At 40.6% G+C, this 22,896-nt stretch overlaps 1 protein-coding gene across 6 annotated transcripts in view; it reads right to left on the bottom strand.

Moving 5' to 3' along the window:
* Positions 1 to 22,896, bottom strand: part of LOC133412372 (zinc finger MYM-type protein 4-like) — a 58,995-nt gene that overhangs the window by 32,228 nt on the left and 3,871 nt on the right. For 5 of the 6 annotated variants that reach the window (XM_061695491.1, XM_061695490.1, XM_061695488.1 and 2 more), the window contains 15 exons: positions 14,431 to 15,022; positions 12,872 to 12,924; positions 9,364 to 9,513; positions 6,806 to 6,869; positions 6,358 to 6,554; positions 6,132 to 6,256; positions 5,457 to 5,691; positions 5,096 to 5,308; positions 4,853 to 5,003; positions 4,648 to 4,763; positions 1,619 to 1,963; positions 1,354 to 1,504; positions 1,010 to 1,185; positions 665 to 836; positions 421 to 534 (listed from right to left, as the gene is read on the bottom strand). In XM_061695491.1, the coding sequence (XP_061551475.1) occupies positions 421 to 534; positions 665 to 836; positions 1,010 to 1,185; positions 1,354 to 1,504; positions 1,619 to 1,963; positions 4,648 to 4,763; positions 4,853 to 5,003; positions 5,096 to 5,308; positions 5,457 to 5,691; positions 6,132 to 6,256; positions 6,358 to 6,554; positions 6,806 to 6,869; positions 9,364 to 9,513; positions 12,872 to 12,924; positions 14,431 to 15,022 (2,854 nt within the window). Of the gene's footprint in view, positions 1 to 420; positions 535 to 664; positions 837 to 1,009; positions 1,186 to 1,353; positions 1,505 to 1,618; positions 1,964 to 4,647; positions 4,764 to 4,852; positions 5,004 to 5,095; positions 5,309 to 5,456; positions 5,692 to 6,131; positions 6,257 to 6,357; positions 6,555 to 6,805; positions 6,870 to 9,363; positions 9,514 to 12,871; positions 12,925 to 14,430; positions 15,023 to 20,084; positions 20,129 to 22,896 lie in introns of those variants that run through there. The other variant, XM_061695492.1, reaches the window with a different exon arrangement.

Below are 22,896 nucleotides of genomic sequence, written 5' to 3'. Positions count from 1 at the left end.
GGCAACGAGACTGACTCTTTTAAGATAATGTATGTTTTACCATGCCTGTGCCCAAAAATACAGTGCCCCTTATGTATGTGTTAAATACAGAAATAGACCCCGTAACTGAGACTGCGCCTTTTAATACGATGCGCCCTATGGTCGTGAGAATACGGTAAGATGCTAATTGCTTTTTTTGGGGGTGTGGGGGAAATAGCCAAATATTGTTACAAACACTAACTGCTATTGTAAATTAGCTCCTCTCTGTTCTTCACCTTTTTGATGTAAGCATTGCACGTCAGCCGGCAAGCTTTTAACTACGAAAGCAGGAAAAAAATAAAATAAAATCCTCTTCAACAATAAACTCGAATTAATCATGAACTCGATCAACCACTCATTCCTCGCTGCCTCCATGAAACGTATTAACACAAATCAACTAACCAGTCATAGCAATATCCGACGGCACACTGGGCTGAGTTGCAGAACCGTTTGCTAGTGACACAACATCAGCTATGACAGGGTTAGCTTTTGAGGAGTGGTGAGGCTGGGCTGGAGCTGGAATAATAAGAAAAGAAAAAATTACATTTCAAATCACACTTATCGTACTAAACAGAATGCCTTTGCAACAGAATAATGTTCAGGTCCTCAACAACCAATTCTGACATCACACGTCAACATATATTACCATGAGGTGGCTCTGCTCCAGTACCATTACTGGTAGTGTGCTGGCTCGATTCAAAATTCACAGAGCAGTACCCGAGTAAGCAGGTCAGGTTGCAGAAGTTCCGCACTGAACCCATGTACTGTAGCTTCTCATTTAAGTAGCCCTGCTTCCTACAACTGTCACATCGACCCATCTGTACAACATAGAGTGATAAAGTCACACTGATCACTATACTGACTGATGTCAGATTAATGAAAATGTTTAATAATAATATAGACTTTATCGTGTTTTTGATTGATCTAAGGTCTGATTTGGTTAAGATAGCTCTGCATTTATTATATATTTATCAAAGAATTATCTCCTTACCCCGTAGTAGAGTACAGTGTACTGGGACATGCAAAGGGGCTTGCAGAACTCTTCCAGCTTGCCTCCATAGTGACTATGCAACATTTTTTGGCTAATGCTATAGCAATAGCTGCAGGGACGGCAGGGTGGATCCTTGTTACGAGATGTTATGCACATTTTGAAGTTTTGTTTACAGTCTGAAACACACAATAGTTGGGGAAAGTCACAGGCAATGTAATGCCCGGGCCAACTGGCATGAAAAACAACATACATATACAGTATATTGTAAACATATAGCGTATGACCTGATAGAAGTTAGGTTTCTCAAATGTATGCAAAAATGTCAAGAATTAATGCTGACTCACATTTACTGCAGAAGAAAATATCTTTTCCATTGTAGTGGATTGTGTCAAATGGCACCTTGTCCCTCCTACAAACTTCACACATTACATGGATATTGTTTTGTGTTTTATAAAGGTCACAACATGTCATAGAGCAAAACACAGAAATCCGATCCTGTTAAAAAAAAAAAAAAAAAAAAAAAAAAAAAAAGAAAAAAAAAGAGATATGATTATACAACAGTTGCACAGTTCAAACTGATGAAGATGTTGAGATAAGAGCACGTCTTACTCGGTGGCCAAAAAGCAGCGGCTTGGTGATGAACTGCTTGGTACACTGATGGCAGGTCACTTTGGGGCTGTCGCTGGGTCCACCCTCTCCTGGTTTTAGAGGCTGAGCGAGGGGTGTTCTGGGATGGCCTTGCCCTGGTGCAGAACTTGAGGTCAAGCCTAGCGAGGGAGGAACCAAAGGGGGCACTGAGCTGTTACTGCCATGGTGGCTGGGATAGGGAGCTGAAGATGGGTAATCCTGAGGAATGGGAGGGACTGAGCTGGCTCCAGAGGAGGGCCCAAGTCGTGAGGCATCCCTTGGAGAAGATTTTCCATTGATCAGATCGGACCCAGTATGTCCTGTTTTCTGTTAAAGATATCAAAATTAACAAGAAATTACAGATTAGATATCAAATTATCAGGGTTCGTAAACTTTTTTAGCAAGACTTTTCCATGACTTTACCAAAACCTTTCCCTTAATTTCCAAGACCGAAAAATATGCAGAACAGTCAGATCATGGAAAATTGAGATCCGCACGCATATGCAGTTTGTGCAATATGCAATCCTCAGTATTGCATCTCTGCTTTTTGCAGATGATGTGGTTCTGTTGGGTTCATCAAGCCGTGATCTCCAACTCTCACTGGAGCAGTTCGCATCAGAGTGTGAAGCGGCTGGGATGAGAATCAGCACCTCCAAATCTGAGACCATGGTCCTCAGTCGTAAAAGGGTGGCATGCCCTCTCCAGGTCATGGATGACATCCTGCCCCAACTGGAGGAGTTCAAGTATCTTGGGGTTTTGTTCACGAGTGAGGGAACAATGGAACGGGAGATCGACAGGCGGATCGGTGCAGCGTCTGCAGTGATGCGGACTTTGTATCGGTCCGTTGTGGTAAAGAAGGAGCTAAGCCGAAAGGCGAAGGTCTCGATTTACCGGTCGATCTACGTTCCTACCTTCACCTATGGTTACGAGCTATGGGTCGTGACTGAAAGAACAAGATCCTGGATACAAGCGGCCGAAATGAGTTTCCTCCGCAGGGTGTCCGGGCTCTCCCTTAGAGATAGGGTGAGAACCGTGGTCATCCGGGAGGATCTCAGAGTAGAGCCGCAGCTCCTACACTTCGAGAGGAGTCAGATGAGGTGGCTGGGGCATCTGATTCGGATGCCTCGATATAACGGATATCTGATAAAACTGACCGTCGGGACTGAACAATGTGTCCAAAAAGAGTTTCCATTTGTCACTTAAAGTGTCGCTGACAACGTCTGTTAGTTCCAGAATGTTGTTCACTGGGGCTGTGGCGCAATGCAGGCAGACAATGGGTCTGGCGTATTCCAGGTCACAGATATACAATATGAGTAGACGTGCGTCCTGTGTATACGTGGTGGCCATGTTGAATGCGGGGCATTGATGTGGCGGCCATGTCATGACGGTTATATCTATTGTGCCATAGAGCGCAGCATGGCCATCTTGAATGTGAGGCACTGATGTGGCGGTCATGTCATGATGGTTATATCTATTGTGCCGTAGAGTGCTGCGATGCCCACTATGCTCTGAGTGAGTGAGTGAGTTAGTGTGAGAGAGTGATGGCCAGTGTTAACTGAGACATACAAAACATGGCCAGTGTTAACTGAGGAATACAAAATAAATCTCTGGAGTCTGGAACATGTTATTTTTGGGACCAACATGTCAGGCTGTTTGCTTTTGGCAACAGATTTGGAACTAGAAAGCACACTAATTCCTCACAGGTCAAGAAAGCGACATGAGGACTGTAGGTCAACAATGCCACCATGACCAAGCACACCGGCTTGGTAAGTTTGGATAAAATGTGACACCTTCAAATATTTTCAAGCTTTTCTTTTGTACAATAACTTTGCATTTTAATGGACTGTGAGAGGCCGTGAATTATTTTACATTTATATCTCCAGACGCGTATTAGTTGCCTTCAGGGATAGAGAAACTGTGGCTTTCTGAAGCAATGAATCACTTTGAGACAATTGGCCTAAAATGATGCACTGCTTCGAACCATTTGACACACTTACAAAAAGCTTCATCTGTTGGCTAAACCTGCGTATTGCTTTTCAAAGGACACATTGACAAAGCTTTCATTGTTGGCATGTGTCTCACCGTTACATGTCTTCATTAAAGACCTACTTGTCCATCATTGTCATTGTGTTCTTTGTAGAGAAATGGCCAAAGAGATTATTACTATAATGTGTTATCTCATAGTAGGTGTCTAGAAATCGCGAGGTAAATCTGCATTTTTCTTTCTTTTTTTTTTTTTTTTTAAATTGTGATATCAAAACCAAATGTATTTATATAGCGCTTTTCATACATTCATCCATGGCGTAAACCCACTCTTTTGATTGTCGGACCTCATAGCCTTTTGAAAGCTATCGTGGAAGTAAAATGCTTGTGAAAAAGGGATATTGACGGTTAGTCGCTGGCAACTTCATCTGAGGCAAACGGGTGATGAACAACTTATTTTTATAAAATCGTTGATACACGTCGTATTGACCGTTAGTCGCTGGCAACTTCATCTGAGGCAAACGGGTGATGAACACATTTTTATAAAATTGTTGGTACATGTCGTGTCTGGGACGCAATTGTTTCAACATCAAAGATGTGTTTTTGCTATATGTAAGCTATAAAACATATAGCACATATACAACTTTGAGGAATGTTCGTCACACACTGTCTAAAAGCAAAAACAAAACAAAACAAAAACAAAAAAAAGTGCTTCAATGTAATGGACAATCAGCTATATCGGACGGCAGATACAAAGGAAAACAAGAGTCTGTCTCTCTCTATGAATATTCTGAACAGTTTCCATGCCAGAGTCATACTGAGCAGAATACAACAATGCTGCTCAGGAGTGCCGTAGCAGGTGTCCATGGATGTAGCTTATCTTCCAATCGCTATTGAAACTAAATCAACAGCACGTCAGCAAATTGCAGCCAAGAAGTCCTCAACTGATTCAAGAGAGAATTCTGTATAATACCATAATAATAATCATTAGTATTACTGTTGTTATGCAATTCTTGCATTTCCCTTACCCTGAAAGTAGAAACACATTCATAGGAACAAAAGTTCCTTATGGTGCCATCCACCATTGCCAGGTGATACTGAGGAACAGCTACAGTCTTGCACAGGCAGCATGGGAATGCAGCCCCTATGAAAGGGACATGAACATCTCACATGAATATTAAAAAAAATCATTAGGCCTGTCACGTTTTTTGGGGGGATTGTCTGCTGTCCTACCGGTTAGTGTGTGTAGCGGTGGTCGGCTCATTTGAACACAAACAGGTGAACAGTAAAGCTGAACTTTCCCCTTCTCGTCTCGCTCCATGATGGTGGACGACACGATTGCAGACTTTTGACATCTGGCACACTCAATTGTCTTTCGGCAGGACTGTTTGGATAGGCAGCAATGAAACACAAACTTTTAAATTACAATCATGTGTGCCTTGTGTGCTGTCCCGAAAAAAAAAAACTTACACATACCTGTTTGTAAGTGCCAATGCAGGTGGGACCACAGAAGTTTAGCTCAGATTTTTCAATTGTAAGTGTATGATAGGAGTCCGAACTACTATTACAGTAAAGTCCACAGCTTTCACAACAGTTCATGGCTAACTGCCGCATCCTGCGCCATGTTACAAAACAAGCGTCACTGCAGAGTCTGTGCAGACGACCTTGGTGGCTCACCTCATGCTCGATCTGGTGGAGATGATCAGGATGATAGAAAAAAACAGTACTAATCGTGAAGGATACACTACAACAAAGATAATCTACCTGACAGAGTTCAAGCAGGCAATTGACACAAAAACTTGTGTTTGCAATAAAGAGCTCATGTCATTGTCATTACCCGGTTGGTGATTCTGCACACACTACAAATAACATTTTCTGCTGGTCGCTCAGCAGGCTTCTCCTGCGGCTTTTCAATCTTCTTCTCTGGCCGTTTGTCAACTACTTTTTCAGGGGCCTTTTCAGGTTTTTTTGTCCTGTGTCTAAAGATTGACAAACAGTGCTGGCCGCAAAAGTGCAAGTAGGTGTTGTCATCAGCTGGGATTGTTATTGTGTCCCGAGCCCGAAGGATCTCACTGCAAAAAAAACAGAACACAAAGGCAAAGAAAGAGTTGTACTACCAGAGATCCACAGCAAGATGGCAGAGGGAAACAACCAAATCAGGCAGTACTTTACAAGTAAACCCCTACAGTATATACTGTAAATGATGCAATCAGCCAAGATGGTGCCATTGATGGCCATCTTGGCACTGTGCTCTCTGGTATGTTCTTCATTTTTGTCATTTCTTTTCATCCTTGGCAACCCTACGACACTTACTTCCACAATAAAAGACTTGCTATGCAGTCTACTCCGGACCGTTTTTCGCCAACTTTCACAAATACATGTACCACTGCAGAATAAGTGCTGTTTGTTGTGCACTGGTTGACTTTTGTTGTATTTGTCTGATATAATGCAATGACAATTTACTGAATATATCTATTTCAGTTGGAAATACAATAGGGTCACCAAGATGTACCTGTTGCATAGAGAGCATAATTGGTTCTTGTTTGCTGGGGGTAGATGTCCTGTCAAACAAAGCGTGGAGCAGAAGAGTTGTGTCGAACCTTTTCTTTGGAATGCTGTTTGACCTTTTAGCAGAACCTAAACATATCAAGAAACAAAATACATTTGTAGTAGTCATTAACACCATAGGCCTTTCTTTTGTTTGAGTAGCCCGAACAGCAGCAAGGATGCAATGGTACCTTAAAGCAGCCACTGCAGCGAACACTACCAGGAATGGTTGGCGCAGGGGGTCGAAGGGCTATTGGCGGCAAGGATGGAAGTGAAGTCTGAATTGGAGCTGGGGGTCGGACAGAAAGGGGAGCCATTGCTTGGAGGACAGCACCTCTTCCCGGAATAAAAATGGCTGTTTGTTGGGAAACAGTTGCCACTTGATGGGCTGGAAAGAAGAAAGAGGGAAGGCTTAGACAGGAAATACTGACTTGGAACTAGCATCGAAAATATACTTGGAATCTTGAATAATTTGACCAATGTGAGATTTTACAGCAGGCGTTTCAAAATAACACATTAAGAACAAAGACATCCTCTTTGGCTTGTGCCATGTCTAATAAATATCTGCTTCAAGAAAGCTAATGCCCAACACCAACTGAAGCAATAGATATATATGATTGGAGAAATATAGATACTCACCCACAGGGGACACAAGTGTGTTACCGCCACCAACAGAGTAAACAGAGCTGATCCTAAGCTCTTCCTGGAAAACAATTAGAATTTGAAAGGTTAAATATGTCGTATGTATTTATTTATTAGTGGTGTAACGATTCATTTTGGCAGCGATCAAGAATCGTGGTTGCCGATTCGATTCAAGGACGACGTTGGTTCATCTAAAACTATACGATTCAGTGTTTGGAAATCGATTCAGTACTTTTTTCGCCTAAAATTTAACCAGTGTGACTGAAATAAATACCTGGATACTGGACAGTGCAGGGGAAATTTCCTAAATTCCCTTTGTTTCTTGTAAATGTAATAGGTAAAATTAATTATGCAAACAAACAATAACCAACCATTATGACAAATAATAATAATGCCAAATACATTCACACTTTATTTGAATTAAGTGCAACTAACATCTCTTGAGGTTGGATGAGGTTACCTGCTACTTCTTTTGTTTTTCAACATGGAAATAAACATCTTATTGAACACAAAACACGGAATGCTCAAATGTTCTAATTATATTTATTGCTATCCACTCATGAGTCACGATGTGTGACCTAGTGCTTACATAGCTCTGAGAAGCTCAATGTCCAAACTTACCATCTGTCATGAGTTGAAACAGTCTACAGCAGTGGTTCTCAAAGTGTGGTACTAGTACTAATAGTGAGTGGCACGTGGGCTCACTCCAGTGGCATGTAAAAATCACTGAATTAAAGGTTTAAACTGTGCATCGTTACAGTGTCTTAAACCTTTTAAGAACATGTTTAAACTACAGCTGTGTTTAACTTTTAAGGACAATAAACTAGCATTGTCTTGCTGAAATAAGCAGGGGCGTCCATGAAAAAGACGTTGCTTGGATGGCAGCATATGTTTCTCCAAAACCTGTATGTACCTTTCAGCATTAATGGTGCCTTCACAGATGTGTAAGTTACCCATGCCATTGGCACTAACACAGCCCCATACCATCACAGATGCTGGCTTTTGAACTTTGCGTCCATAACAGTCCTGATGGTTCATTTCCTCTTTGGCCCGGAGGACACGACGTCCACAATTTCCAAAAACAATTTGAAATGTGGACTCGTCGTCGCTGCTCTTCTCTCTCTTCACGAACGACTGCACCTCAGCGCACCTGGCTGTCAAACTCCTGAAGTTTGCAGATGACACAACTGTCATCGGCCTCATTAAGGACGGTGACGAGTCTGTATATCGACAGGTAGTGGAGCGGCTGGAGCTGTGGTGCGGCCGACACAACCTGGAGCTGAACACGCTCAAGACTGTAGAGATGATCGTGGACTTCAGGAGACATCCTTCGCCACAGCTGCCCCTCACGTTGTCCAGCTGCCTTGTGTCAACCATCGAGACCTTCAAGTTCCTGGGAATTACAGTCTCTCAGGACCTGAAGTGGGCGACTAACATCAACTCCGTCCTCAAAAAGGCCCAGCAGAGGATGTACTTCCTGCGGCTTCTGAGAAAGCACGGCCTGCCACGGGAGCTGCTGAGGCAGTTCTACACAGCGGTCATCGAATCGGTCCTGTGTTCTTCCATCACAGTCTGCAACGGACAATCAAAACTGCTGAAAGGATTGTCGGTACCCCCCTACCCACCCTTGAGGACTTGCACGCTGCCAGAACAAAGACAAGAGCGTGCAAATTCCTCTCGGACCCTCCACATCCCGGTCACCAGCTCTTCCAGCTCCTTCCCTCAGGGAGGCGCTACCGATCAATACAAACTAGAACAAGCAGACATTACAACAGCTTCTTCCCTCTTGCGATCAACTTCTTAAATACCTAACCTACAATTCCATTATAACATGCTGGCAATTTTTTTACTTAAGTTCGTTGTCACATTTCTGTGGGGCCAATTATATATTACTCGTGCACTCACTGTAGTAGTCTCGCCACGCTGCACTACTTGCATATCTGTTGTTGACTAATACTGGCCACTCATGCCAGAGTATCATTTGCTCCATTTGCACACTGATTGAGGAGTATCTGCAACATCTGCACAATCAAAATTGTCCCAGATTATTGCGCTACTCGTCACTTTAAACTGCATACACTCCTTGAAGTCTCGGCGCCCTTTGCACAATGGTCATTGCACCGTACTATTGTCATTCAAACTGCTCTAAGTGCTGCATCTTTTGCACAATTGTAAAAAAAAAAAATTAAATAAAAAAATAAAATAATGTACTGGCACTACCAGACAACTAGCAACGCTTTATTGCTCAGTGCCTGTTTTTTTTTTGTCACTGTTTTTTTTGTCTCAAAAGTGTTCTCTGTCAATTGACTGTCTGATGTCGTAGTAGAGCGGCTCCAACTACCGGAGACAAATTCCTTGTGTGTTTTTTTGGGACATACTTGGCAAATAAAGATGATTCTGATTCTGATTTATGGCTTTTTAAAAATATTGGTTATTGTCACCTACAAAGGAATTTTGGAGATTAACAGCCAAGTGTTTTTACCTCTAGGAAGAACCATAGAGCACAGTAACAAAAACTCCAAGGACATAGTTGAACCAAGTAGTGTATCATTTACCTCCTGATGATCCAGTTCTTCTTTGATTTGTCTGATGTTGCCCTGAGGCAATAAAGCAGCATCGTAGCCCTCATCAATTGGCTCATCTTTAACGGTGATATTGGGAGATATCGGAGGGTTGCTGACCTCCACAGGAGGAGGATCGGACCGCTGACATGCCAAATAAAAAGGGATCTTTTAAAAATGCAAACACTCAACATTGTTAAATCACCCATTCAATTGGAAAAGTAAGCTTCTTCTGAACCAGATCAATCATTTTCATAAACATCTTTATATCATCACCTTCCTTAATTAACAGCCTAATTCGCTTTTTCAGTTATTTCAGAAAACAAAACAACAACAACAAAAACCACCCCCCCAAAAAATGACTAGCCATTATTTTAGGAAGGTGACGATATGAAAATGGCTCTGGCAGGAGGATTCAAGATAACTGAGAGGTCAGTGAACGGCAGCCATTTTTACAAAGCTTACATGGTGGGGCTGCACGATAATGGGGAAAAAGTGACATCGTGATTTTATTTTGTAAACCTACGAGATATATATTTGTGATGTGAAATACACGATGAGTGTTGGGAAAGTTAATTTTCTACACGAACTAGTTCAAAGATCAGTTTGTCGTTCCAAAAATGAACTAGTTCAGTTCAGAGCTCATAATTCAAAATTTTGAAGTTCACCGGTCCAAAAACGATGCTGCTCGACCCTCAAAATACTGGCATTTAATTTCCCCATTGTTGCCACCCATTCAGTCCAGACTAGTAGCCAGCTGCAGCTTTCACCTTACAATTTCAAAAATGAAGAAAATCTTGTTGCTTGAATTGTGTTTTGTAAAATGAGAAATTAAAACAAAAACAGGACTTTTGGTCTTAATTGCAAACAAAAACACACCACACGGTATGACAGGAAAAATGGTGAAAGGACATTGATAATTTTGCATTCCTCGCAGCTCTGGCTGACTAGATTAACAAAATAATTTATCTATTCTTAAATTACAAAACAAAAATTCCAGATTATCAGTGTGATCGTACAGTGTTTTAACTAAATACTTCTGATACAAATAATTTTCCTAGAATCAATTTTTACAATTATGTACTGTAAAACAAAAGAACACATTCTCTCCCATTTACACAGCGTCCCTGAATGCACCTCGGGCACTCACTCAGTTGGAGCGTGCCTGCCTATGGTGGTTTCATTCTGAAGAGCGAAAAAGGAAATGCAGCAGGTGTACATTCTTGCAGTCGTGCTCACCATTATTGGCATCCATGAAGTTTAAGTACTAAATGTGGAATATCTCCAGAAGAAAATGTATCGAATGAAACATTTTTCTATAGAGAACTTTTGTTTGATACAAAAGAACAAATGCTAAAAAATATTTTATAGACCAGTAAAACAAAAATGTAGCTTTTTAGCGATGCACACAAACAGTATGTTTACAGACGCTGGAATGAAGCCTTTAAGGAAAAGAACACCCTGTTAACAGTGAAGCATGGTTGAGGCTGTGGGGCTGCTGTGATACATCTGATACTGAAGGTACAGTGTGGGAAAAAATTATTTAGTCAGCCATCAATTGCGCAAGTTCTCCCACTTAAAGAGATGAACGAGGCCTGTAATTTTGTTCATAGGTATACCTCCCCTATGAGAGACAAAATGGAAGAAAAAAATTAGTATTTTTAAATAAAAAAATAAGAGAATCAAATCAGATTTTTAAAGAATTTATCATGTATCATGAAATAACAAAATTATCAATAAATTTTAGTGCGAAATGTCTTACCCAGTTTAGGTTTGAGGCGAAATCCAAAAGAACTTTATACCGATCCAATTGGCTTGATCGGTCTCGGCCGATAATTAGCATTTTAAGATGATCGGCTTTAATGTCATAATTCGCCGATCAAAAAAGACATTTACTCCGCGTCGCCATCGTGTACAGTATATTTGAATCTAAAAGCTAGTTTATTTTGAGCCTTGTCACGTCTTTTGACGTAGTACTGTAAATATCTGACCGTCAAAAGTTTTTTTGTTTTTTTAAAACGTCGCGGTGAGGGACAGACAACACGTCTGCAGACAACACCTGATGCCTGGATCAGACGACAAAACAAATTTGGTCTTTCATGATTGCACAATGTTAGACTACTGCAATAAAATCGAGCATTCCGATACCACCGCATCCCTTTTTTATTATCACTGGGCTTTATCTTGTCAACTCAAACGCGACCGGATACACGTTACCATGGCAACAACAACAACACTGGATCGCGCCGTGTGTTTTATAAGAACAAAATGGGGAAAAACGTGTGCTGGTGGTCACCGGTGCTCAGGAAAGGACTTTATCTCAAGCATTGCTTGAGGTGTGTTTACGTACTTTTAATACGATACTGCTTGCGAGCAGGCAACAAAACTTTATGTAGCCTAGCAAGCGAGTGCTAGCAATAACGGTTGTATGTAAATGTCGAATCATGCTCTAAAGTTTTCAGTATGTGTGTGAAGTAATTTAATTACAATAAAGTAATTTTATTAATGATCATGTTGTAATGTTGGTTTGATCTGACTGATTAGAATACATGACCTGAATAGCGAATACTTTTGAAGACATTCAGTATACAAGCATATACAGTAAATGAGTCATAAATAGACACATTGCTCCATCTTGTGATCGGATTGGATTTTTAAAATTGCTGATCAGTGATCGGCCCCAAAAATCTTGATCGTGTAAAGCCTATCCAAAAGCGCATAGGATTGGTTGAAAGAAGAAAAAAATTACTATTTTAAAATGGCCAGCGTCGTGATCTCAATCCAATTGAAAATCTTGGGGGGGCTCAAATTTGCCATTCTGGAAAAGAACTCTGTAAATGTTCAAAGAACTTGAACAAATTGCAAAGAAATAGTGTGAGAAAATACCACCCGAGAAGTGCAAAAAGGTTATAGATGGATACATGCATGCCTGCCTACAGTAGTTTCATTCTGAAGAGCGAAATAGGAAATACAGCAAAGTGTACATTCTTTCCTGTGTTCTCATGCATAGTTATCATTCAAGGAGATGAGTATAAAACACTGTGCTGCTCCGTGTGTTGTTTGGAGCGTTATAATTTACCGTAACATGCAGGTTGCTAATTATATTAGCATGTCGAAACAGGTCCCTCTGCTGGTCACTTAATATTACAGTTGATTCCCTGTATTTATTCCAGTACACCAACATCACAGCTGACTCTGCAATGTGACTATTGCGCACACGTACATTGCGATGATGATGCTCAAACAAAATATCGTGCAGCCCTATTACATGGTCAGAAATGCTCCCTTTGAAATATGTTTAGTGATCAAATCCTAAATGGGATCTTCGCTCAATAGTGAACACATCTCAAACACAGTGAAATATATATATATTATATGCATATGTGATACTAATGAACACAGTCATTAGTATCACATATGCATACAATATAAGCACAAAGAGCAAGAGGTATCTGGAATGTCATTGTTGGATCACAGTTTCTCTAAACCCAAATTTACACACCTCTCCTTGCTGACCATCTTCTGTTTCCTCTGTCTGATTCACGATTCCTGCATCTGATGAGAGGTTAAAAAGTCAAGTTTTTATGTAGCCCGAGCACCAGAGGAAAAACAAACAATCAGAGACAGAAGGTCACCCATTTGCTGTGGACTTGCAAGCATACAGTGCATGGAAAAGTATTGGCCCCCTTCTCAAATTATTATATTTTTGCATAGTTTCCCCACTTTGTTTAAGATCATCAAACAAATGTAAATATCAGACAAATATAACCCAAGTGAACTTACAATTTTGTTTTTAAATGGCGATTAAATTTTTTAAGGAAAAAAAAAATCTTTCAAAGTTACATGACCCTGTGTGGAAAAAGTAATTACCCCACCCTGTTAAATCATGAATTAATTGTGGCTTATCACAATTTTTGGTTAATTTCCACTGATCACACCCATTACCCCCAGACCTGTTCAATAATAAAAAAATATATATATATTTTTTAAATATCGCTTGATCAGAATCTTGGAAATGGCATTCAAAGGGGGGTAAATAAATACAATAAATAAATCGCTGAATCAGAATTTCCTGTTTTGGATCACAACGGATCAAAAAGAATCATTTACTACTTACTTTATTCTGATGAGAGCTACAACTACTGCCATGTCATATTTACTTAAAAAAAAAAAAAATTTCACGATTTGGACTTACTGCGCATAGTTTCTGCACATGTACACAGTTGTACTAGCTATAGCCCTCCACTAAGATCTCCACGTCAGGAGACGTCAGTTAGCCTAGCCGAGGAGCTGCACAGATATATGTGGCAGCGCCACAAGTGAAGCTGAAAAGTAGCCATCGCCGAGCTAGATAGAAAAGAGGCTAGCTAGAAAAGAGGCAGCTGGTCCAAGGCAGCAAGGATTTACGGCACCAAAAGGCGCAAAATCAATCAGGGTTCTACATTTGGCCACGGTATGGCGAGGGCTCCTGGTTAAGGTAAGGCATTTTAAACTAAAAAGTTTTACTTTTCTGAAGGGAGAAGTGGAAGTCAAAACGCGGGCGCCAAAATGCGCCAGCATACTCTCTTTCCGGTTCAATAATTTTCAAATAATCCAGTCTTTCATTTGTTGGACTATTATTTCAGAATAGTACAAGGAGTAATGATTTGATTGTGATTCAGAAGTCATTTGTTACTGTAAATAGGAATAGTGAATCAGGATTTAGATCGTGAGTCTGTTCAAATAAAGTGATTAACTTCAGAATAAGCGCAAGTAGAATAATTACTTGAAATAACTAACAAATGCATTATACATTTGTAGAATGGTTTTCCAGAATTTTGAGGTCAACATTGGGGGTGCGTGTTATACATGGGGGCGCATTATACACGAGCAATAACGGTACAACTTTGACTCCAAAAATGTCTGCAACAGAGAGGCCATCAATTTAACAATATAGAGTACAGTATGTCTGATTTTCTTTTTTTCCCCATGGGACCAGTCCAGGGTGTACCTCGCCTATCACCCAAAGTCAGCTTTGATGGATGGATGGGTTTATGGATGGATGGATAGGAGTACACATACCTTGGGTGCTCTCAGGCGTGTTATCCTTGGATGAGTGAGAAGTGTTGGCAGAGCCACTTGTCGCTTCCCTCTCTCGTTCCTCCTCTACCTCCTCTCTGGGCTCCAGAGGAGAAGGACCTTCTTGAATTTTGATAAGTTCCTTTCTCGATTGATTGTTTTTGCACTTTACTTTGTCACAGTCAACATCCTGCAGTGTTTCTGGAGGCAGAGCAAAGTGCCAGTCCTCATCGTCCTCTTCTTCAGGACCAAATGAAGGAAGGCCATCCAATGCATCATCAAATGCTGCCTCTCCACTTCCTCCTCCTCCTTCACTGGGTCCCATGGTAAATGAGGAGCATTGGTCAGTGACGAGGGAAGCAATACGAGTTGACGGCTCTTCTGCCCTCTCACCCATCTTTTCCTCTTGCCTGCTGCTACTGTTGCTGCTGTCCTCTTCTGGCTGTTGTTGTTCATCTTGTCCTGAAATTTCATCGACTGCCTTAGTCTCCTCCAGACCTCCACTCTTAGAGGAGGTGTTGGAACCTTGGGAGGAGTCAGCAAAGTCTCCCAACCCCATCACCTGATCAAAGACTCTGGATTGCCGCTGCTCATGCTGAGGAGAAAGGAAAAGAGTGACTAAATAACCATCTCAGAACTGCAGGTAAACCTTGTATTTACAATGCAACTTCAACAAGATAACTGAACTTAATTTTTTAGCATTAATCGGCAATACTATGCAACCTCCAAATTTGAACACCAAAAAGTATGGAAAACAACCATAATTGTCTGGAAAGATATGCTCCGAAAGTCATAGTGTGACATCACTATATCTTGTAAAACCTTCTCAGTTGTTCTTTAAGGGCAGATAATAAAAAACGGTCTGCAATCCTAAAAATGTAACATACATTGCAAAGTGAGATGCATTTATTGCCATTGTTTTGCATGGGGAAGTTGTATGAAGATACAGTAGAACAAAATTAGGACATTGAACAGCACCCCAGAACATATTGGTAGAGGTTCCACTGAACTTGATTTAAAGGGTCTGTCCAAATGCCAAAAGCCAAGCATTCATTCATGACTGATTAACTGTTATTGCTCTGCTCTAAAGACTTATCTCCCCACAAAAATTATGCAGTTAAATATATATGGAAGAAGCAATATTATGAAAAGTCGTAAAGGGCTAAAGTCTAACACTAAACTACATTAATTTTAAAGTCATAATTACGTACTAGGGACTGATCACATTTTCCGAGTGACTTGAATTTGAGTATCTGCCGATTTAGTCTTGACCTGATACTTCAGCAATGCATTAAGAAAAAATAGCCCATCCAAATTCTCAATTTCCAATTGTGTTTATTTGAATGAAAGCACCCCAACATGATACCTTCTTATATGGCTATAAGTCTAATGCAGCCGTGGTTCAAACCAAGTGACCAAATATTTTTTTTATATCAGTGGTGCAACATAAATACACAAACTAAAACCTAAAAATTTAAATATCAGAAACTGTACTTAATGCAGTAATAAAATAAAAACCTTGAATGGTCGATACATCAATTTCAGACTCTAACCTTATAGGAAGAAGTAAAACTAGAGAGCTTAACTCCACTTCCAAGAGGAAGCTTCACATTCTGTCTCAAACAAAAACAAATGAAAGCCTATTTCAGGGTAGTGTGGAATATACAGGATATGTCAAACTCAGGTCCGGGGGCCAGATTTGGCCCATGATGTAATTATATTTGGCCCACAACCCCATATCAAATGTGTATTAGAGCTGGCTCGCCAGTATATAGCACATGCGCCACTAATATTTCAAATCCCAGAATGTTTTGCTAGTGTGTTGACCCATCGGTCTAGACCGGCGAGTGCCCCTTCCCTTTCTGTTGCAGTCGTTAGCAACTATGCTACCAGTGTCCTCGAGCAAATTTACACTTCCCCTTCCCAAAAATGGCCAAACAAAATATGGAAAGCGGTTAACTTCCAAGACAGGTGGGAGGAAGATTGTCTGTTCACTAAAGTAAAAGACAGACCTGTTTGTCGTGTGCGGAGCAATGTGGCTCTAACAAGGAATATAATATAATTGACTTGTCTTTTTTGTTTGTTTGTTTTTTAATGCCCTTTATCAACTCCTAGGGAGGGACTTAACTTAATAGTTTGAAGTTTGGATTATTATTGAAGGACATTTTATTTTGTTGGGTTGTTTTGTTGTTGGCCTTTGAAAAAAGATTTACATAAAAAAGAAAGGTAGTTGGAGATAGATAAATAGAAGATGGAGAGACAGAAGAATTCATGTTATCTATTTAAATACAAAACAACAAAGAAATACCACTGATGTTTTATCGCAAATTTGATTTCTCGTTTATAATATTAAAGTTTGTTTATTCCAGATTCAGTGTTAAAGCAAATTTTAAGTTTGTTATCATATGATAAACTTTAACGCTACATTTCTGCAGAGAAGGGAAACATGCACATCGCAGTGATTTTTCATTAAATATTGAGTTTGGCCCGCGACGTTGTCCCAATTTTTAATTTTGGCCCACTGTGAATTTAAGTTTGACACCCTGCAGAGACCAAGTCTTAGGCAACTAGCCACACGAAACACTAAATTTGCAGACAAGTCACTGTTGCATTGGCGTCGCTTTCCAAATTTAAAAAACAGTATTCCCAAACAGCAGACATTATCCTTGTCCCAATATGCAGTTTCGCGTTTACGTTTATGCTTTTTACTAGTTACAGCAGGTCCACTACAACTAACATGACCTGAACGTTCCTCATCTGCTGTGTATTATGTTAAGTTTATTTCAGCTGCTTCCTGTCTGTGCAACAACAAACATATGGTTGTTTAAACACTCGGGGTGATGTAGTTCTCTTCTCTCCGTCACCTAGAAGTGACGTCATCAGGCAGCGCCTATGTTTGTTTGCCGGATCGCCGCCATTTTTTCAAATCAACTCACCCCGTAATGCGAGGTAGTGTGTGGTTTTTTTAGGTCCATCTATGAACAAATGTTCATAACTTGAGCAACAAGTAAATTGAGCTTGAATAAACGGCGAGCATTTTTGTGGAACACCAGCACTCATGTGGATGTGGATTTCTTTTCTGCCTGAATTTCCATATTTTCAAAATTTTGTCAAGAACATTTCCGTGCAACAGTCATAATCATAGTTGTTAATAAATTCTGCCTTCAATATTTTTCATTTTAATGTTTTTATTACATCAACCTTGTAATGGTGGACACAGTTGCAGACTGAATCAAAGTAGCAGACATTCCATCAAAAATATGGGTGTATGGATTAATTTACCTCTGCCAAAAAAAATCGATGTCTATAATGCAGATTAATCAGATCTCAAATGTGAAAATTAAAACTCAGCACTCCATTTTGCAAACAAATTACATTGCTGATAGACTGAATTGGATAGCTTATGTATCGACAATAGTATTTGTTTCACTTCTGTGCAATGCACTTCTTAAACGCGTACAAGAAGTCCATGTAAAAAAAAAAATATATATCTTGCATGCTATTTAAATTACACATTCATCTTTCCTATATGCACAATTGCTGCTGAAACGATGTAAATTTCCCCATTGTGGGACTAATAAAGGTTATCTTATATTACAAACAGTTATATAATAATAATAATATACAGGCGGCACGGTGGACAACTGGTTAGCACATCTCCCTCACAGTTCTGTGGACCCGGGTTCAAATCTAGGGGGGTTTGTGTGGGGTTTGCATGTTCTCCCCGTGCCTGCATGGGTTTTCTCCGGGTAGTCCAGTTTCCTCCCACATCTCCAAAACATGTATGGTAGGTTAATTGACGACTCTAAATTGCCCGTAGGTAGGAATGTGAGTGCGAATGGTTGTTTGTTTATATGTGCCCTGCGATTGGCTGGTGACCAGTTCGGGGTGCACCCTTCCTCTCACCCGAAGATAGCTTGGATAGGCTCGCGACCCTAGTGAGGATAAGCGGTACGGAAAATTAATGAATAATATACTTTTAACCTGTTCACATTCTGAACTGACGTGTGCAGTGATGTACTAATTAATTTCCAGGTCAGACACTGCGTCCTGTGTGGACAGCTGGACCGCGGATTGAAGCATTTTACGGAGCAGGGGAAAAACGAAATAATTAACACCGTTCATACACAGCAGAATTAGCACGCTCACTTTAACTTTTATCAGGAAGGGCTTTTGAGTTTTGACACAGGCAATCTTGACTCGCCAGGGGGGCGAACGTGGGCAATATAAGCTTCGCCACATCCTGTTTCAACTAGCCATTGGCAAGGTGGCAAACGGGCAGCGCAAACCCTGACAACATATACTTACGCCACTGCGCATTACTTCATAACGCACAGTTGATAACCTTGAAATGTATGTCAGTCCAATCAGAAACAGAGAACCCCGCATTTGCAGTACCATAATTTCTCGTGTATAATGTGAATCCATGTATAATGCACACCCCCAAAGTTGACCTCAAAATTCTAGAAAACCTTTCTACCCATGTATAATGCATTTTTACAATGCATGATTTTGCTTCTACCCATATGATCAAAACATGAAGTATTATCTGTATTTTGTTAGTTTTTTTCAAAGAATTATTCTGAAGTTAAACACCTTATTTGAACACAATACTTTATTTTTATTTACTTTATTTACTCTTATTTTGAAATTCACAGCCCTACCTTTATTTCGTAAATGTGAAAACAAACAGTTGTGCTCATATGTTTGATTACCCAGGCAGGATTTGTAAGATGAATTTAAAGAAAACATGAAGGACCAGACGAAACATTTATTTTTATTTTAATGGTATTCAAATTTAACTGTCAAGCATTTCAGAAAAGCATCATCATTAAAAAAAACATAACCATAAAGAAATTAAGGATGGTTGTTGTTCAGTCATTAGTCATATTAAAAAACGATATTTCACAAATTGTCCCTGGGTATGTAAACTTATGAGCACAATTGTACATATATGCAGTCATATGTACCCCTGTCATATTGAAATGAAAGTGTAGTCTACACCTTTTTCATAACTTCTAGGGGCCGCTGGCATAGTGGAATGAAAGTGTAGATTTTTCATAACTTCTAGATGGCGGCATACATTGATAAAATGTGAAAGTCTTTTTCATTTTCTCCTATACCCATGTATAATGCGCACTATTGACAATTTTTGGGGATAAAAGAAAATGCGCATTATACAGGAGAAATTTCGGTAACTAACTGTCATTATCATAAAGAGGCCACACTCACATTCCCCCAATTTCATCCCTATGCTACATGATTTGAAGGTTATATGATATGATATGCAGTGATATACTGTATGTATGCAGTGTATGGCAAGCGCTAAACAGCCCTGCCACGAATAGCGAAAACTTGCGAATAATTTAAGGCCCGCCTGAAAGGATGTTGTAACTGCCTATAAATGTTGTAACTGCCTATAAATGCCAAACGAACATTAAAAAAATGCTTTAATAAAAAAATCAACACCATACATCTGTCACGTTCACAATCATGAACCCATGTTACATCAACGACAGTATTCATTAGTTACATTATTAACTGCATAGGAGTCTCATTATTAGTATTAGCTACCCACTAGCCTAGTGGCCACGGTGTCCAACTGGTTAGCACATCCCCCTCACAGTTCTGAGGACCCGGTTCAAATCCGGCCTCACCTGTGTGGAGTTTGAGTGTTCTCCCCGGGCCTGCGTGGGTTTTCTCTGGGTATTCCGGTTTCCTCCCACATCCCAAAAACATGCACGGTAGGTTAATTGACAACTCTAAAATATCCATCGGTAGGAATGTGAGTGTGAATTGTTGTTTATACCAGACGTCGGCAACCTGCGGCTCTTCACCCTCATTGTAGCGGCTCCCTCTGGCCTTGAAAAAAATAAAAACCCCGAACATAAAAAAAAAAAATTTCTTAATTCATTTTTAGTCATTTAAAATATCATTTTTTTTTTTTTTACTTTATTTTGATGCGCAGTTATCTTGAAGTTTGAGTTGATGCCATCTCATTTTAAAAGAGCTATTTTTAATTTATAATTTGTCAACGAAAATATACGTCACATCAACGTCATCAGCCGTCGCCTTTACCCGCTGGCGGCTTTTGTAGTGTGCGAACCCTGCAAAAGCCTAACCATGAAAAAAAATCCCAAAAAAATAAAGGTTTTGGAAGAAAATGGAGACTTTAATTCAGCGTGGACATATTCATTTGCCTTCATTGCCAATGACGCTGGCTTAACCTTTGTGCTTGATATGTGGCGAGAAAATACCAACAACAACAAAAATTTAACATTGAAAGACATTCTCAAAACAAGCACTCTGCATTCGCCAAAAAGTACCCAACCGAAGATGAGCGAAAGATAATTTCAGAACTGCTACAAAAAGCTCAAGAAAGCAAACTATCTTTCAAGAAGTGGATTACTTTTCCACAGACAACTAGCACTGGTAGTTTTGTGGCAGCTCTCGAGATTGTAAAGAGAGGGAAGCCGTTCACAGATGGAGAATATGTGAAAGAATCTTTCATAAAAATATCAGAGCATCTATTCTCTTGTCCGGAAAATTTGAGAAATGCCTCTCTCCGCAAAGACTGTCAGGGACAGGACCATTAAAATGGCAGAAAACATCACCAGTAACCAAACTGAGGACATCAATTTAGCGCAAGCATTTTCAAATGCCTGCGAGGAGTCAAGTGATGTAAACGATGTTGAGCAGACAGCAGTATTATGCAGATATGTCAACTCTGATGGGCCGCAGGAAGAACTGATTGAATTCATACCGCTAAAGAGCCAAACACGGGGTCAGGACATTTGTGAAGCTGTTGTGAGTTGTCTAGAAGTGAAAGGAATAAAGACCACTCACCTGGTGTCAGTGTCTACTGATGGGACACCCAGTATGAGAGGAGCACAGAAGGGGCTTTGTGAATTTCCGTCACAAAGCCCTTCTGTGCAGGGGGAAAAAGTGGAAGGTCTGGCTTCCACTTTTTCTGGCCAAGTCAATCACCGGGGACCTTAACCCAATACAGCATGCATTTTACCTCCTGAAGAGGGGACTGAAGGGAGAAACCCCCAGAAACAAACAAGAACTGAAAGAGGCTGCAGTAAAGGACTGGAAAAGCATTCCAAATTAAGAATGCAACAGTCTGGTGAAGTCAATGGGTCGCAGGCTTGATGCAGTTATTGCAAGTAAAGGCTATGCCACCAAATATTAAATGTTATTCACTTTAAGTTAATTTAATCATGTCTGTTCCAATACTTTGGCTCACTTGAAAAAAAAGGTGCTCTGTCCTGAGTTGTTTAACACATCCATACATCCATTTTCTGAGCCGCTTATCCTCACAAGGGTCGAGGGAGTGCTGGAGCCTATCCCAGCTATCTTCGGGTAGGAGGCGGGGTACACCCTGAACTGGTTGCCAGCCAATGGCAGGGCACACACAAAAAAACAACCATTCACACTAACATTCACACCTATGGGCCATTTAGAGTCTTCAATCAACCTACCATGCATGTTTTTGGGAAGTGGGAGGAAACCGGAGTACCTGAAGAAAACCCACACAGGCACGGGGAGAACATGCAAACTCCACACAGGCGGGGCTGGGGATTGAACCCCGGTCCTCAGAACTATGAGGCAGACGCTCTAATCAGTCGAGCACCGTGCCGCCTGTTTAACACATATAAATACAGGAAGTCCTCGATTTACGAACGAGTTCCGTTAACACGAATTTCCGCGTAAGTCGGATTTCACCGTTAAAGTCGAAATTTATGGCGAAATACTTCTGTTACGGGTGTTGTCCCACGTGATTGTGACAGCCAGCTCAGTGTGTGTGGGTGTGTGCGTCGATGTGCGAGTGAGACGGGACTGCGAAGGAGGAAGGAGTGCGCACCGGTGCGAGTGTGTACATTAGCAAGTGGAGTGACAGCGACCGGGGAAGAGTAGCGTTGAATTGACGTTGAATGTGCAGAGGAGCTAATAAAGCCATTAAAGCAGCAAATCGGTGCTTCGTGCCTTTATTGCCGCCACCCAGATCAGCTGTGTAACGAGAGAAGGGAGTTAACCCCTGCGTCAGGTGACCGTAGCAGGAAAGGTTAACACTTCGTACAAAGAAACTAAAATACATTAAAATTAAAAAAAATAAGATGCTGTACTTACCATTACTGCTGAGAGTGTGAAAAAAGGAGGGCGAAAAAGGCAAAGATACGCCCGCCACACAGACAAGCACTATGCACTCGCTAAGCAGAAACACTATGGTACTGGGACAAAATGGCGGACGAGGCACGGGCGTCGTAAAGTCGAAACGTCGTAGGTCGAGTGCGTCGTAACTCGAGGACTTCCTGTACCATGAAATGAGCTGGAATTCTGAACATTTGTCTTGTAGTCATCTTTTGATCTGAAATCAAAATGCCTTCAGTATACAACAAAAACAAAGGAATTGACCTTGCCATTCCAATACTTTTGGAGGGGATTGTGTGCGTGTATATATATGCC

This window comes from Phycodurus eques, chromosome 14 (assembly GCF_024500275.1).
Source record: "Phycodurus eques isolate BA_2022a chromosome 14, UOR_Pequ_1.1, whole genome shotgun sequence".
Taxonomy (NCBI): domain Eukaryota; kingdom Metazoa; phylum Chordata; class Actinopteri; order Syngnathiformes; family Syngnathidae; genus Phycodurus; species Phycodurus eques.
The sequence above is the reverse complement of the archived record's forward strand: the minus strand, read 5'-3'. Positions and strand labels throughout refer to the sequence as shown.